The following is an 18188-nucleotide window of genomic DNA, read 5'->3' on the forward strand; positions in this document are numbered from 1 at the left end:
CACGCTCCGAATGGAGGCCGTTTAGGTCTGTGGAGGGAGGGAGCCCTGGACCACGCAGTCACATCCCAGGGAACCCCTCGCTCTCCAGAGGGAGGCTGTCAGCGGGGGACACTTCGGGTGCAGCTGTTCGCCCCGCGCACCAGCCCCCGGCCATCGCCCAGCCCCCCTGGCCGCAGCCCTCCCTCTTGCTCTGACTCCCCTCCCCCCCCCCCCCCCCAAGCTGTGGCTGCGCATCCCCTCCCCTTGGAAGTCAGACTCCAGCGGCATAGTGGGGCCGGCTCACACGGGCGGGCGCCTGCCAACCTCACCCGTGCCTGGTGCCCCTCTCCTGCCCGTGCCCAGGTCCCAGCCACAGCCCAACCAGGCTCCTGTCGCCGACAGGCAACCTCCTACCCGCAACTTTCTTCTTCAGTTTAGCTACTGGTGCAGAACAGCGACACCTCCCCTTTCCCCCCAGGAGATCGGCACGGGTTGCTGCTTTGTGTGCATGGGAGCTGCCAGCCACCTGGACACGGCGCGGCTGCTGCAGCGGGGCGCTTAACTGCATCCCTGGTTCCTCGCACCATGAACCTGCCGGTGATTCCCACTGGCCGGAGAGCTGCTCTTCTGCCGCTTTGTCTGCTCTTCCTAAAGACCTGGGTGCCAGTGCACAGCTACCTCTACAACAACCGCTATGCCGGGTAAGTCCGCTTCTAGCTCTCCTTGCACTACTCACACCTCCTGTTTGCACTGGGATTCATGAGCTCCTGGACTTGTCCTTAGGGGTTAGGGTGGGCGGTTAAACACCCCTACTTACTAAAACAACAGCCACTCACAAAATACTCAGATCGCCTTTTTCTTTCTCCTCTAAGATCTAGCCATGCAAGCGGTAGGAATATGGCTATTCCTCACCCCCTCTCCCCCATTAACTTTTTGGCTTACAGTGGATCTTACGTTCATTATGCTCTAGTTCTCTTTTTGGTAATCACACACACAAATATGAAGAATGCTACCTCCAAAGCAGTAGCATTGCACGAATGACCAGTCTATTTAGAAACAAGAACTTTCCTTTTACACAGAGGATTTAAAAAAAAAGGGGGGGGAGGCTGCATTTTATTCTAAACCAATGGAAGTTTGCATTTCTTGTAGAAGTGAATATACATTTTTTTCTTACTGAATAAAAAAAAATCTCAAATCCAAAACATCCAGGGAAAGTGATTAATTTTGCTTTTAATAGATTTTGGTCATTTTTTACATTTAATATTAGACCTTTGCTCATTTAAGCGTGATCTCTGTGTTAGAAAGGGACAATACAGTCTACATATCAATGAAAGACTGTGACACTATTGGGTCCTGGGTGTTCTTACTATGCTAGACTTTTCAGTAAGGGCCTATATACACAGCCAGATTCACTTGTTGTAGAATAGATCTTTATTCAGTATTTAACCAAAATAATGTTATCATCCATAGATGTGGTAACATCATCCATTAATTTCTAACCAAAGATAGGGTGATTGCTAAACATAGGAACTACTAGAAGCAAAATGGTGTATTTTCCACAGACAGTATAAAATTCATTAAAACTGATCTGCAAATTTCTTAATCAGCACAAGTAACCCTGGAATTAAGAACTGTATTACACTTTTATTTTATTAAAAACAGTCAGACTAGGCACATTAATTCCATTGCTGAAACCACATTCACTAAAGTTTAAAAGCCGTACCCTAGGCTCCAGGGAATGGCTGGCTATGGGAACTGGTAACGTGATATGAAGCCTTTCACCTCTAGGTCACCCGTAGTGACAGAAAGTACTTAACATGTGACAGCTGTTTTGCCATCTCAGGCAAATTGTCCCTGGGGTACAGGCACCAAAAAACAAGCACTCTTGTTGGCAGTATCAGAGAGGGATAGAAAGGGAGACGGAATTCCCCTCTGAACCCAGGATCCTACAATAAGCTGTGTGTGGGTGCCAGGTTCCACCCACATGGAGCTCATTGAAGGATTTATGGCTCTCTGTGGCCTCAGCCACAGAGGTGATTGTCTTTACATTATGGCCATACTGCATTTGTTTGAAGATAACTAGGGAGGAGTTCAGTTTCACAGAACTGTGAATCTGGCACCTTTCATGAGCACCAGTTGTATACATTTATAATATATTGAAAATGTCAGTCTATATCTTCTAGGCTTAAATGAGACAGTTAAGTTGAAATTTAGTCAATTAAAAGAGAAAGTTGTAGTTTCAGGTACTATTAGGCTTGGCAAGCCAGTCAATTGATAAGTCAAATAATGTCAATTAACTGCCTATTATTGCTTTATCATAATCAAATATTGTCAGATATTCCAGCGAGAATGCCCTCATGTAGGCGGTGTGCCTTTCTGAGTACATCATGGCACCATTCTTTCATTTTTTAGAACTCCAAAAAATGAAAAACAATAAAATGGAGTTAACTGAATTATTTTAAGTAAGTTGTGTTTTTCAGTTAGGCATAAGTATCTGCCTAAGGCTAAGCCTATTGAAGACCACAAGTCTTATTGATGTTATTTTTCAAATAAATTGGTGCTTTAAAACTATTGACCATTTTTATATTACTTGATGAATATTTGACTGGTCAATTAACCAAATATTTTTGGAATGGTGAGATGCCCAACCCTAGGTATTATATCTGACCCTAACTCCCTCTGCTAATTGTTGTGGTTTCACAAGCACATTTTCTTAAGTGTTTGTTTGTTTACTTTTTCTCCTGTTGCTTTCTGAAAGACCCACACAAACAACTATCTGCATCGTATAGCCCCTATCCTGCAAACTACTTCACACAGCAAGATCCAGGAATATGGTGCTTCATACAGAAGTCAGCCTAATACTGATAAGCTTACAGGATCTGGGTGTACGCAACAAACACAGTGAAATTTACTTGTCACAAAGTGCTGTCAAATGCCCAGAGCAAACAAACTAGAAAAATATTTTCCCCTCTACTTTCACTTATACTAGCCATAGGTGTTACTTGTGACAACAGTAAGTTAAAAAAAAAAATCAGACAAATATGATTTTTCAAATTGAAAAGATCCCTTTAAGATGCCAGGTATCTCTTGCACTTCTGAAGCCTCTCTCAACAGGTCTTGGTCTTGGGCAGAATCGCTTTATTTCACTGATCCTTTCTGTACTCCAGATTTTAAACAACTATACAGAATTGCAACAATTGAGCAGGTGTGACTATCATTACTGAACTTGTTGGCAGCCAGAGAAAACAAGAGGCCAGGAATTAGTGATGTGCTCTTAAGAACAACAATCAAGAAAGGGACACAGTTTTTCCTCTGATCACTGTAGAAAGGGATGCTGCCACCCTCCAACCCCTCACTTTCTTTTAAAGAAATTTATCAATCTAAAGTATTCAGGTACCTATAGTATCCTGTCATCATTGCAGTATCTAGGTGATAGGCACAGCTTTAAATGTAACAAATCCGTAATTGGGGCTTGAGGATAAAAACCCTCTTTTTAAAAATAAAAAGACTTAGTTTGAGGCAGGAGCACTGGTGCTACTCTGGGGATGGCTGTAGCAAAACTTGAAGAAGCAGCACCAAGAGGCAGGAAGGCAATTGTAGATTTTCAGGTGGGACTCTGACCTATAGCTGCTGATATTCTCATGTGCTCCTTTTCCTAACACTTTCAAAGATGTCAGGGGAAACAGACAGGGAGGGAACAGAATGGAGTTGCAGACAGGTGTAGGAGAGGAGCAGCTGTTGCTGCCAAAGAACAGAAGGACTTTCTAATAGCCACTGCCACTTGGGAAAATAATCAGCTCCTGTCAGCGGGTCAAGACCTGTTAAGTCAAAGGTACATCCCACTTCCTCTGCAAAAAAATCAGTTCACTATGCTTCCTAGTCCATCTCTATTTCCTCCACTTGCTACACAGCATTTGTGCAAATTCCCCCTCCTCCTGCAGCAGCTGTGACACTACCTTTCCAACCCATCATGCTGCTCTGAGGAGTTCTGCTACAGTTATTTCCAGAAGAGTGCCAGCAATCCTGCCTCAAACCACCCAATGGAGGCATGGGTTGTAAAGCTGAGGAAACTCATCCATCAGATAAAACATTTGGCGGTTTTAACCCCAATTTGCAACTGGGGTGTTGGGTGTTATAATTAGAGTTCATTAATTTCAATAGAAGTGCGAGGCCCAGAAAGAGTGACAATCACACATACCAGTTGCATTGCAACTGATAATTGCCAATTTTCTTGGCTAGCTACATGACATATGTTCTCAGACTCATAAGTAATTAGGTACCTACAGAGTCTAAAAATGATGCTGAGGCAGACATGTAGGAGAACTTGGGAAAAAAAGAGAAGAACTCTTTAAAATATGACATGCATAGACATGGCTATAATGCATCACATTCCATGAAGTTTGCTTATTTCAGATTGGTGTTATTAATTATTCCAGGTATGCATAACTATGTCTTGTAGATGAGCAGCAGCTAGCAAAATTTGGAACATTAAGTCAAAGTTCAGATAGTTTAATGTCAAGTATCAGGGGTTAGCAGTGTTAGTCTGTATCTACGAAAACAACAAGGAGTCTATATACTATGATATAGTGCCTCTATTCTCATGGTGCTTTTCACACAATGGCTGGGGGATTCCTCCCTCTTATGGAAAAAGGTGTGAGGAGATCCTGTTGTCGAAGGTGGGAGGGGAAGCGTACAATTCCCGTTGTGGCATTTTTTCCAAATTTTGTAATTTGAGGGCAAATGGGCGGGTAGGGTGGTTTGTTTTGTTATGTTTAAAACAAAACAAAAAGAAGTCACAGTGGCTGAGTTATGTCCCAAATAACCATGTTTACCAGCTATACACAAACATACAAGCTACATACATACTGTGGCTTTGACAACTTCTAAATCATGGAACACTGTGAGCACAACTAGAGGGCTTGCACTGTACTTAAAGCATCCCCTTCTAGAAATCTGGCCTCAAAACCCACAGATTTCTGAGATCAGCCTGGATCTCTGGGATCTGGGAGCTCTAGGCCCACTCTGACTCCTAGCAACATAGCTGATTTTTTTAATGCCTCATCATCTGAAATCCCCATAGGTTGTAAAAGTCGCCTGGCATTCAGTTCATCTCCTGAAGGATAAAAGGTGGAATCAGTACTACCAAAATTTGAAAGTCTTGCTCCTTTAAGTTTAGGCATTTCAAATGTGATGCTTAATCCATGAATGTTTCCTCTCTAACTAAAAAAGATATTGGATTAGATCAACCTTTTGGAGAATTTTTAGCTGTGCTTTGTACTGTAATTTACATAACTGGTCAGAATACAATGCACGTAGGTTAGGGAAGTCCCAAAGCATTTGGTCTTCCACAAAGAATTGTTCTTTAGGAAGTATAAGATCAGATCCCACTGCTCTTCAAATGTCCCATGTATATAATTATATGAAAAAGGAATATAAAAAGTTTAAAAATGTAACTTTCTATGCGTGGTACTGAGCACAATAATTAAATATGCATTTTTTTGCAAGAACAAGCAAGTACACCACACTTATGATGAGTTTTAGTTAAAATTATCTAAAAAGGAGAAACCCCTTGTTTTCAGAACCCCCAACCTTGAGGGATCCACCCTTAGCACCAAATCCAGCAGCCTCCACTCTCCCTCTGTGGAAAACAGTAGCAGCAGCAGGAAGAGTTCATAGGGGGCAGGCTGTGGCCTTCCCTAGAGCAACTAGCACCAGTTACAACCAAGTCAAGCCCCTGCAACCATACCCCAGACCTTGGAGATAAGTTCCTAAGTCCCATTTTCCGAAATTACATAGTGACTTTGAAAATTTTGCCCCACATCTTCATGTGTGTTTGTACAGCACCTATCACAAGCCCCTAGCAAGGGAATAATTCTGAGCCCAACTGTAATATAAATAAATGTTTGTGTTGAAAAAAATGTAATGTCCAAGTCTCTCCCTGTCAAGATATGAATAATTCCCACTGAAGACAATGGTTGTTACTTGTATCCTGCAAGGGAAGAAGAGAGCCCAAGGATGAGCAAATTTCTTTGCAGAAATCAAGGGGTTTGGGACACAGGCATATGGAAAGAGAGGGAAATAAAATTCTACACTTTTTCCCATACGTTTGGTATACTGGCCAGCTGTGGTGAAATAAAATCCTACTGCACAATCAACATGAACAGAGTTTTTATAGATGTAAGAATTTCAGGCAAACAACAGCCACCACAATCAGCATAAGGCAGCCATTATGTGGAGGCCAGAGCAGACCTTACACCAGTTCCAGGTGGGTACCAACAGGACCCTCAATCATTTGTATTTCACATGGTACAGAACAACCGATTGGTCTAGTGTAGGCAAGGCCCTAGAACCACTTTGTGCAGGAAATTATAGTTCGTAATAGATATCCTCAGTGAAAGGTATTATATAAATACAGAAAATACAAATAATAATGCGTTCAATATTTTTTCTGAGTTAAATCTCATTATACCCATTTTTCAGAAGTTATACCTAGATAATGTACTTCCTGCCACCTCCCATCCCTTATACAATATTACATCTATGAATATAAAAAAAATCTATTCCTTTTTTGTATTAAAATTTTAACTATTTAATATGTTTAATGATATCTACACAATGAAAAGGCAAAGAATGAAGGAAGAAATCAATGTTGTCATAGTTTGGTGAGCTGTCAAATAGTTACAGATTCATGTAAGCAAAAATAATATTTATGACTATGCAGATAGCACTGGAAACTGAAAGCATATAGTTAGCTCTGTTCTAACAGAGCATTTTATTTTGCTGCCAGGCAAGAGATAGATAATTTCCCCTGCAGTGTAAGTCATGTGTACACCCCCTATCCCACCAGAAACAACCCCTCCCCATCATTTTTTTCCTCTTCCCCTTCCAATTAGCCTATAATTTTTCCCCTATCAATATTGATTTTCATTCAGAAAGCAATTTTCAGTGAATCCTACATCCTTTTCTTTTGGACCAAAGAAGCCTACCGTTGCCAAAGTGAGACCAGACACCTGTATAAGCACACATCAGAATCTGTCCTGAAATCCTGCTGCAGGCAAAACTCCCACTGAAAATCAGTAGGAGTTTCCCTGGTCTCAGATCTGCAGGAGCAGGCCTGTAATGAACAGAATTCTGAAGACAGTTAAGCCTGGTCCTGCAATCCTCATTCTGGCAAATTTATTCTTTACTTCAGTAGGAGTTTTGCCAAAGTAAAGGGCTTCACTGAGCATAGCTGAGTGCAAGGGTCTGAGTTTGATCTCACATTGGTGTTACACCAGTGTAACTCCATTGATTTCAATGGAGTTCCTCCTAATTTATCGTGGTGCAAAGGAGATCAGAAGCAGGGCTTAAGTATGCAGAGTTCTCAAAGGGAGCATCACCAAAGAAGACTCTATAATTACTTTGTCCCTCACTCCAAAGATCCCAAAGCACCTGAGGAGATGCGAGCCTTAGGACTTGAAATGAAAAGCGCCCTCAGATCAGGCAGCAGAGCTCACTAAAACAGAGGGGGGATAATATGTTCCATTCATTCTAATATATACACCTTCTGAGTTTGCCAAACAAGGAGGAAGGCAGGCAACCTTGCTGCATTTTGTTAAACTGAAAACCAGACATTTTGCACCATCCGACAGCAGCAAAATTGCCTGAGCAGTTGGGGTGGAGTATGGCCGATGCTGACATACGGTAGCAGGCATGGTGGAAACACCTGATGCTCGTTTCTGAAGCATAAGTAAGGGTCACTGTTGAACACATTGCTTTTGCCAGTGTCTTCTCTCAACACATTGAATGATTTGAGGAACCAGGATCCTCTGGAGGGCATAGTGAGAAACTGATCCCAGTAGTACATTTATTTAAAGGAATATTGTATTGTGAAGTTATTCAGCACTACTGCATACTGTTGCACTGCGTGGCGCTTCCCAAGAAGAATAGCACATGTGCTGATAATGTCTTCCAGTATTGTTTTTCTAAAGCTTCTAGAACACTTGAAGGACTAAATGTCACTTTTAATGGGGGCATGACGAAAATAGAATAATCTGTCACATCAAAACATTTCTTCTGTGTGCTATATCCTAAAAATGGCTTTACAAAGTGAAACTATTGACATAAAAGCTAATACATGCACACTGTACATATGGTTTGTAATAGTAAAGTTATTCTGCAGCAGCAGCTTTTACAGTTTGCTATATCAAAACTTCAAGAGGCATTACAAACAGCTCCCAGCACTTTAATAATACAGTCAGCAGTGCCACACAAATGACTCAGAAAGAAGGGCAAACTATGTGTCTTCAGCTTTGATTTAAAGGAGAATTGGACAGCACTAATGACCAGAGTGGTCCCTGGGTGTTAAATGGCTGAAGTAACAACTAGGTAGCAGGGCACATTTCAGATACAAGACCATACAACAGTTTAGTACAGAGGAAGTCTTTGTGTTGTGCACACATTATGTGGAGTAGGTAGAGTGCCTACTAAAATTGTGTACCAGAGATGGGATTTCAAATGTAAACATCATGGCTACTTCATTTTTCTCCCCCAAAGCATTAAAGACACAAATCTACTTTAAAAACAAAACAAAGAAACTATTCCCCTCCCACTTAAGTCAATAGAAGAGTCCCATCATTTCCATAGGAGTAGGATAGAGCCCTAATCTCCCTATAGAAGTGGGGAGGAAGACTGGAGAGGCAGGTGAGAAACGTCCACTTTTTAGAAGCCCTGATGACCAAATGTCACATTTTTTGTTTTACTAGAATGGACAAACGCCTATGAAACCTGCCACCAGGCACTAGTGTAATATGAGAAGAATGTGCAAGATCATAACCCTAGAAAAGTTACTCCTGTGTAGGAATGGGGGAGTCCAGGATAACATCTAAGCCTGCTCTACACTTAATCCATAGCTCTGAGCACCATAGGAATGCTAACCCCTTACGTAAACACAGCTAAATCGATAGGAGAATGCTTCCGTCAACCTACCTATCGTCGCTTGAGCAGGTAGTGTTCCTACAGTGATAGAAAAATCCCTTCCATCTGGGTAGGCTGCATCTGCACCATGGGATTATGTCAGCCTTGCCACAGCACTGTAGCTATGCCAGTATAGTCCCCATAGTCTAGACATGGGCACAGTCCAGATGTGTGGAATTCTTGGGTAAGAGGAGGTAGGTAGGGCTTGCAGTAGGAAAACTGCAGGGGACACACTGCACAGCTAGTGTCTCCCCTTCTCTTGCCGTGCTGTGAAATAATTCAAGATGGAGGATCATAAAGAATGAGAAACTAACTCTGTGCTCTCTCTAGCTCTGTGAAACATTTGTTCTTTATCATTTTTCCTAATCTAAAGACAGTTATCTATGCTGAAAGTACGTTAGCTTCTGTGTATGAAAAAAATAGTTCTTTGATTCTGACACACACATTGCTCACATGGCCTGCTGTGAATGGCACCAGTTCATATGCCCAGAAAATGCTTAGGTTTCCAATAAAAAAAACAAAACACATGAGACAAAAACATATTATTGTAAGCCTGACTAGGCTAGGCCCTGACAACTAGTCCCAGTTTTCAAGGATAAATGGTCACATTATATGTGATCCGGGGCAAGATTCAGCATTTTAAAAGGTTCATCCTATTAGTGATAACATTTACCAGCTTTCAGGTTTATCTAACGTTACTGAAATATTGGCAGATAAATTGCTAAATGATCAGTGTCTCTGTTAAAAACTGACAAAAAATTGTACGAACTGGGGGGAGTACAGGCATGTTACCAGGATGACCCACTTTGGCAGCACCACCGCAGAAGAAATAATTATCAAGATATACTCAGCAATTAATAGTTCATCTATCCTGTTTGGAAACATGACTTGTTCAGAGACAAAAAACAGCTCAAGCGTCAGAGAAACAAAGAAAGAATTTTTAAAATTCACTGTTGTAAAAAGGACTTTACTGCTTGCAAAGATACCTAAATAAATGGCCAAACTAAAAGAGGGTAGTTTTTAAAACTTATCAAATTGCAAGTATGGTATTTATCTTTAGACTATGTGCAGTAAAGTACCAGATGTTACACAAGGAATGTCAGAGCAAGACAGGGCCATAATGCCCAAGAGGAACAGTCAAATGCTCACTTTTAGTAGAGTTTTCTTGCTTGTAAAAACAAGAAACTTTGCATTAAATACAATAAACACCAGCAGATACATTCAAGACTTGCTTTCCTATAGCCCGTGGGGTATTTAGTTCTTTGAAGCTCTCTTTTCATTATTGCTAACATTGCATAGAGAAAAAACATGTGTGAGAAAGAGTTTGTGATGGAACCTTTAAAAATTATTGTCAGCATTCTTAGCTTTTAGTAGCACCAACTGACAGGAGTGTGGCCCATTGGATAGAGTACTGGACTGGGAGTTAAGAAACCAGTGTTCTCTTCCTAGCTATACCACTAAATTTGTGTGAACCTGGTCAAGTCACTTCACTTTCCATTTTGGAAATGGAAGCACAGGGAACAGTACACTTTTCCTTTAACGTGGAAAGACGAAAAAAATCACTGTATAAAAGCTCATGTTATCACTACATAATTGGGTTGTTTTTATGCATACTGTAGTTTTGTTTTGTTTGTTTTTTTGACAGTTATATATCTGGAGTATCTAGAGGGTAAAGTCTGTGTTTCCTTGAAATTTTGAATCAGGGTAATTTGTTTAGGGACATAATAGGGAATAAGGTCCTTTGATAGAAGACTGGACTAGATGGTTAAATAGCTCTCTGCAGCTTTAATTTCTGTCCTTCAATGCAATCCCAGATCACACAGCCATTAACAGTTTGTACCAATCCTACCAAATGTACACTAGTGCATGCATGTTATCTGGGCCTCTGCACCTTTATGTATTGAAATGATTGCACATGGAAATAAATTCATTCTGCACATGCATTGCAGTGTGTGACAGAGGAATCAATTATGTTTTCATGTGCCTATGTTAACTGGACATTCAAATAAATGCATGGAGTTTATTATTAATTGAATTTTGCTTTAGCACCCAACCTATTCATGAAAATAAGCACCGCTGCTGTATGCCTGGTTTTGACATTGTGTAGTGTATTGCTACATGTTATTCTTTAGTGGAAAGTCTACTGCACACTTTTTCTCCCAAATATTCATTTTATAGTTTTCTAAATCATATTCCTTTAGCCATGTGGAAGGCATCTGTCCTCTGATGGGACAAATTCTGCAGCAACCTTAAAGTTTAATATTAATCACAGCTTTGAGTAATATAAATACTATAAGAGGACCTTAACAATTGTCTCTGTGTGACATGTCCTCCCCCTCTTAAGGTTTAGACAAGTCAAATAGGATTTACCCAGTTTACCAAAAAAACAAAAAAAAACCCACACACCATATACACACTGCATCATTTCACCTTAGGCAGGGAACAAACACATGGAAGGTGCTCTTTGATAACATCAGCTAGGAAACCGGCAACAGTGGTAGTGAAAATGAACATGGTACTTGAGGACAGAGCTTTTGGCAAATATCTCAATGATGGAATGTAGTTTCCCTCAGTGATTTGCATCAATAATTATTTCACAGAAGGCTTCTGCTCATTTTCTCAGTTGTCATTTTCAAAGGACCTTGCTCTCAGTTTAGTGGCTAGGCAGGTGGTGAGCTGAGATTACAGCCTGCTGTGAAAAAGATGCTCATTTTATTGTTACCCATTCACTCAGTCATCACCCCATTTGTTTGCCTCATCCATCTCCCATCTTGTTGTAAACTTAAACTGTAAATCTCTTTGGCATAGAGTCTGTTTTTCTACTACGTGTTAGATCAGAGCATTGCATTACTGGGCTTTTTTCCTTTATGTCCCCTACAAATAAAAGTCAGTCATGTTCAACCCTAACAATGGTTATTTTGGACAAAAGAGGTAAGCTGATTAATGACAATGTTTTGCCTAAGAAGACAAACTTAATACCAATTATTTCAATTTTGGAATTTGTTTTTAAAGTGGGATGAAAGACAACAAATACTATGCAAAAATCTCTTTATAAATTGTCTAATCAGTTTCTTTAAAGACCCAGCAACAATCTCTACAAGGACCTTACTACAAAAGAGCAAGAGAGAGAGCACGAGAAACTAAATTGTATCTGAAATAAGTTAGTAGTTTCCATCCTGTGGATAGTAGACTAATATTTGCACTGAGCTTGGTAGTCGTAGCAGAGATAATAAGATGATCTGAATGGACATCGAGGGGATTCAAACAGCTGGGATGCGATTACAGTTTGTGCTAGCACCTCTCTGAAGCTACAGTATCAGTCTCCAGAATCTCAGCTTTCTTTTGTACAAAAAGTAGATCTTTAGCAGTTATGGTTGTAAAGAAAATGTGTACCAACTGTAACCAATGCAGAGGTGAGTCAGCAGAGAGCCAGGAACAATAGCGCTGAGAGCAGTAAAATGCCCATTCATCTCAAGGAAGTTAGTGCAGATGGCCAGTACTGTTAGTTAACAATTTCAATACCCATGAGAAAGAGGGTCACTGATCTACACAATTTACTGTGAACAAGTTCTCATTTTGGTGCCACAAATGGATGGTGTTAAGAGGATATTGCCATTTAATTTTTGATTTTGGGGAGGGAAAAGAAACCAGCCCCAGAAAAGTAGGAGAGCCATCAGCATATTTCAAGCCCCACTGAAGGGGAGCTAAGCCATATACATGATCATATTTTAAATGCCTGCACTTTAAGGGTGTGACAAGATGGCCAACATAGTACAGTGGGTCCTGTACTTTTCTTGGTGGGAGGTTAAGAGGCCACCCCTTGCCCCTGCTCTTAGGGCCCCACTAGTAGCCCAAGAAACTGGTAAAGGAGGGAAGCAGGGGAGGGGTCTGGTTTGCTCCTTACTCTGAGCCTCAACCCCTGCAGGTTCTTACCCTCTTCCCCCTTGGGTGGGGGGTACCTTCAGTCCTTAAAGGCTGGGGGAGGAACTCTCCCTCCCCTGCTGGGGCAGGGCCTCCCTTACTCCAGTTTTCTGATCTTTCAAGTCTCTCAACACACCTCAACACTCCAGTCCTTTCTCCTTCTCCTCTGACTGCCTGAAGCAGGGGGTTTTATTAGGTTGCTAACAGGACCTTAATTGACTACAGGTGCTCCAATTAACCTATAGCAACTCTCCCTACTCTACAGGGAACCACTCTTTAATTAGCCTAGGGCTTATATACTTCCCTTCTCTCACGCTCCCTGGCCCTCCTGTATCACAAGGGGTATTTCATTTTGGCACCTCACATGTGTGGGCTTTATTTTGTGGACAGAGCTTAGAAGAGCTCCATTACCTTCTCTCCCCTCCCCCCAAATTTGACTCTTTGGACACAGAGACTGAATTACGCCTAAACCAAGTCAGGGTTGTGGCATGGTGGCAGAAGTGTGGGAGAAAGTAGTTCTACTGTTGCCTACACTGGACTTGTTCTATAGATAATTGAAGACATCAGGTATGAGGAAAATGAATCTAGCACCACCTCAGAGGATGTATATGTGAATATTTTTGTCATAAGAGAGTGTATTTTAAACCTTCCAAATTGTAAGCTAAAACATATACAAGTTCAACTTGCATACAGAAAGTTAAAATGTAACTGTTAGGAACTGGGACATAGGCAGTCTGGCCTAGTGATCTGAGCAGGAGTCAGGTCTAGGGAGCAAAGCATGCATCCAGATCAGGGAAGGGGTCCGAGCCAGAGTCAACTGCCAAATACCAGAGCCAGGGAGTAGTCAGAGTCAGGATCAGGAATTGAAGCTGAGGATCAGAGGTGGGGGTCAGATACCAAATGCCAGAGCCTAAGGTGGAGCTGGAGTCGGAGGCAGGGATCAGAGCCAAGATTGGTAGATGATGGTCAGGAGCAAGGTGAAAGGGAAGGAACTGGAGGAACAGGCACAAGGTGGGAGCTAGGAGTGAGGAGCAGGCCAGGAGTGAAGCAGGAGTCAGGAACAAGGTTGGATAAGGATTGCAGAAGGCAGGCAAGAACAAGGTCCAATGTGGCAGTAGCAGGACGTTTGCACAGTTGCTTGAACAATGTTCATAACCTGAGAATGACCAGGATGCAACAAATTAAATACAGGTAGCCTGCTATGTTCCACTTCTGTGTACTCTCCTCACTGTCTGCTGTGCCTGCTGACTGGCTCCAGAAGAAGAGCCAGCCTCCGGGCATCTGACATCTATGACTTCCATCCCTCTGAGTTTTTGGAGCCCCCTTTCAGTCCTAATCTCAACTGTAATTTTCAAAATACAAATATATTGTTTCACCATCTGGAATACTAGTAGGACAACCTGGGCACAATGCAGATATGGCAGGGGAGCTTTACCAGTGAAATCAGAATCAGGCCCTACATGTAGAAAATTTCATAGTAATACATTTCTTTAAGTAAACTCATGAATATCACATCTGCTTAAACTCAAACTATTATCCCTTGACACTGCAAGTACCTTTGTCTTATGAAAAGGTTTAAAACAAAAAATGACCGGCCATTAAGATCGGGCTGTGTGTTTGTTTGGTTTGGGTTCTTTTAAAGTGAAAGACTAAGGACATGTATTATGTTGTTAATTTTCCAACACCTATTAGATGCAGTCCTATAGTCCTCACTCCAACAAAACACTATTGAATACATGGACATTTTTCCTGCGTAAGACCCACAGAGCTAGTTTGTGCAAGTTCTTTTCATGTAGGATATCCATTGACATAAATGGGAATTCTTCATGCAGAACCTCTACAGAATCAGGGTCAAAGACAACAAAGTTCCAAAAATGGATTACAGCTAAAAAAGAGTAAAGGACACCTAGAACCTAGTGTTTTAGTTTTATCCTCAGAGAGGTTTTTTAAAAGTTATTTTTCCGTCAAGCTTCTAATTTTGCTGTTTATTCAGGTAAAATGAAAAGCTTTATTGACTTATTCTTTGTTTCTTGCCACTTCTGAAAAACCACAGAAATACTGTTTTTCTAGTAGAGAAAATGCAGATATTGATTCAAAAATGTGAATTACTTAGAGTCACACTAGCTCAGCAAATTCAGGTTTTGGTCAGTTGGCTGTAATCATGAATGTCCATCCAAAGCCTATAAAATTCTCCAGTGAATGGGACTGGTATGCATTTTAATTCAGCCTGTGACCATGGTTACTCACCCTCACCACGTAGCTGTACAAATTATATTATATATAATCTGGCCACAGGGGCAAACTTTATTAGACCAAATCAAAAAAATTCATAGATACCATGTTGCAAATAACTCCCTGTAAATTAAGCAATATTGGTAATAGACATCAATCCACTGAAGCCCAGTGCACCATTTGAAGTAGAATATATGTCATTTCAGAGCGTTTTTTTCATTTTACCAAAATAAAGGATTTTTGCAACCTTAAGCATACACATTTAAAAAAAATTAGATCAGAAACATTTTGATGAACATGGTAGCACACAGACTGTGGCAAGTTGTTAGTGCCTCAGTGTATTACATTCCTTTTCCTCCCTGGGAGAAGAATTAGAGAACTCAGAAGCAAAGATTCAGTACATGGCAGAGAGCGTCTTCCAGCCGTAAGACATCTGGTTCTTTGGCAGCCTTCACAGGCTTTTGTCTTGTCAGCTCTAAATTAGCCGTTTGAATCTGCCATATGCTTTAACTGCTGATGGGCCCTCTGGAGTGCCATGCTCTGCTGGTTGCCATTGCTTTAAACATTTACCTATTAGTCTTATCCCAAATGAGAGAGGTTTTCTGCAAAGGCAGAAAGCTAGAGTCATATCTTCTGGCCAGAACATTTCCTGCTTCCCCTTCTCCCCACAAAACATAATTACCAGAGATGGGCAAATCAAATGCTAAATTTGCGATGTAGTAAGAATTATGATCCAGAATACTGTATTTTCAAATATCAATGAAAAAGTATTAATCTTGCAGATATTTGAGCAGAGCTTTCAGAACAATGGTTAGAGGGACATTTCACAGATGCACAAGAGCATTCTAACCAATTAGATACTGAATTTAACTTCTCAGTCACATGGCTCACTTAGGTCAAAATTTGCCATAATTTTCATAATTTGTCTCTAATTTTACATGTCCAGCTTGATTTTGCTTGTTAAGCTGGTGCCTGGAGCCGGCCCTGACCAGCACCTCTGAATACAAATATCCAAACACAGTTATTCACCCATCCACAAGAGCCACTGACCTTGTATCTTCTTTTGTTGCACTTCATCTGAAGATGAATCTTCAGAATTAAAGTGCATATGCTGAGGCACAAATGAGTCTCCAGACCACAGTTGCCAACTTTCCCGTGGTAAATAAGCACCCTGACTTTCACATTGAGCCAAAAATCAAGCTAATCCCATTTCAAAACAAGGCAATCCAACACTCTGTGACTAGATCCTCCTAGCGTGCAGTCTGGGACTGTGGTGGGCCCGCTGTGCACCCCTGACTCTCTCCCCTCTTTGCCCCAACTTGCCCCTTGCCCCTGCTTGCCCCCTCCCTTGTCCCTGCTTGCCGGGAGCTGATCAAAATAAAGAAGCAACAAGCTACAAGCCGAACAAGCAACAAGCCAAAAACTAGCCAACAAGCAACTCACAAGCCAATTAAGCCAAAAAGAAGTTCAATTTCTGCATTTTTTTCCCACAGGTTTGGCATGTCTGCTCCAGACTCTACAAAGTCATTCAGTGCAATCCCAGTCATTTCAGCTCAATCACAACTACATACTAATATAATGCTGACATTTAAATTAAATGTATGTGTGACCCAGATATAACCAACACAAGTCCCAACAAATGAAAAGAATCATACTAGAAGGGACAGAATCCTTAAAAAACTGAAGAGTTTTTTAATTGTTAAGTACCTAACTAAAAAACAAAAAATTAGGGACACAGAAGGTTAAACTAAAAATCTACAATCCCTAACTGTAGGGAATTTTCTCTTCTCTTAGAGATCCTTAGAAGTTCTATTCTGTACTAGTCATCTTGTTAAAATATTTTATTGAGAAGTTTAAGGAAAATACTCCATCAGATTCATTGGCATTCACTCAGAACTATAACAATTCACATACAATTTTAATGTAAAGCTGACAATGCATATTTCATTCATTTGAGTATGTTCAGACTTTCTTAGCATTCAGATTTCACCACTCCTATTTGTTAACCCAGTTTTCTCTATGAACAAAACAGCTGCCAATTAGAACTGGTCAAAAACTTGCACTCAAAATTTTAGGAAAAATGTCTTTTCACCAAAATGGAACTTTCTGTGTAGAGATTTTATCAGTTTTCCATTCAGAAAAGAATTCAGTTTTCAAAAGTTGAAGAGATTACAAATATTTAACAAACAAACAAAAAAACCAGGAAAGCACAACAAATATTGACAAAACATTTTTTTTTTGTTTTCACTGAAAATAAAATACATTTCCTGACCAGTTATAAGACAAACCAGAGTGTGCCTCAATTATGAGGTAAAACTTTGCTTCCCTGAAAATAGGAAGACTGTTTGTAGGTTGTGCTCGTCAGGAATCAGTGAGAAAATAGCTTTTCACAAACAATTCCAGATAGAGTATCTTTAGATACAGACTGGTTAACCTAATGAGGCGGGCTTTAAACTAGGTTTGACAGGGGCAGGGTCACACAGGTAAGTAAAGCCCACAGGTAAGTAAAAAACATGGAGACCCAAAGGGTCAGAATCTGGGGGCACATGGGCAATCATAGCAGAGACAAAGGAGAGACAAGAGAAACTATAGACGGGAAAGCAAATCAGTATCTTAGAGTCTGTATATTAATGCAAGAAGTATGGGGAATAAACAGGAAGAACTAGAAATATTAGTGAATATACAAAACTGTGACATAGTTGGCTCACAGAGATTTGGTGGAATAATACACATGACTGGAATATTGGTATAGAAGGGTACAGCTTGCTTAGGAAGGCCAAGCAGGGAAAAAGGGGAGGAGGTGTTGCCTTGTATATCAAAGATTTATACACTTGGACTGAGGTTGAGATGGAAATAGGAGGCAGACCAGTTGAAAGTTTCTGGGTAAGGATAAAAGGGGTAAAAAGGTAATGTCATGGTATGGGTCTACTGTAGACCACCAGGAAGAAGAGGTGGATGTGGCTTTTTTTTGAAAGCAGCTAATAAAAGCATCAAAATCATAGGACTAGCTGGTGATGGCGGACTTCAACTACCCAGGCATCTGTTGGGAAAATAATACAGCAGAGCACAGATTATCCAACAAGTAGTTGGAATGTATTGGA

The 18188-nt window shown here is 40.8% G+C and overlaps 1 protein-coding gene across 3 annotated transcripts in view; it reads left to right on the forward strand.

Annotated features, from left to right (window-relative positions):
* The first annotated feature begins 282 nt into the window (after window positions 1–282).
* CPA6 (carboxypeptidase A6) overlaps window positions 283–18188 on the forward strand; it is a 109554-nt gene continuing 91648 nt past the window's right edge. For 2 of the 3 annotated variants that reach the window (XM_054018916.1, XM_054018915.1), the window contains exon 1: window positions 283–680. In XM_054018916.1, the coding sequence (XP_053874891.1) occupies window positions 565–680 (116 nt within the window). In that variant the 5' untranslated portion in view covers window positions 283–564. The remainder of the gene's footprint in view (window positions 681–18188) is intronic. The other variant, XM_054018917.1, reaches the window with a different exon arrangement.

This window comes from Malaclemys terrapin, chromosome 2, assembly GCF_027887155.1.
Source record: "Malaclemys terrapin pileata isolate rMalTer1 chromosome 2, rMalTer1.hap1, whole genome shotgun sequence".
NCBI classification, from domain to species: Eukaryota; Metazoa; Chordata; order Testudines; family Emydidae; genus Malaclemys; species Malaclemys terrapin.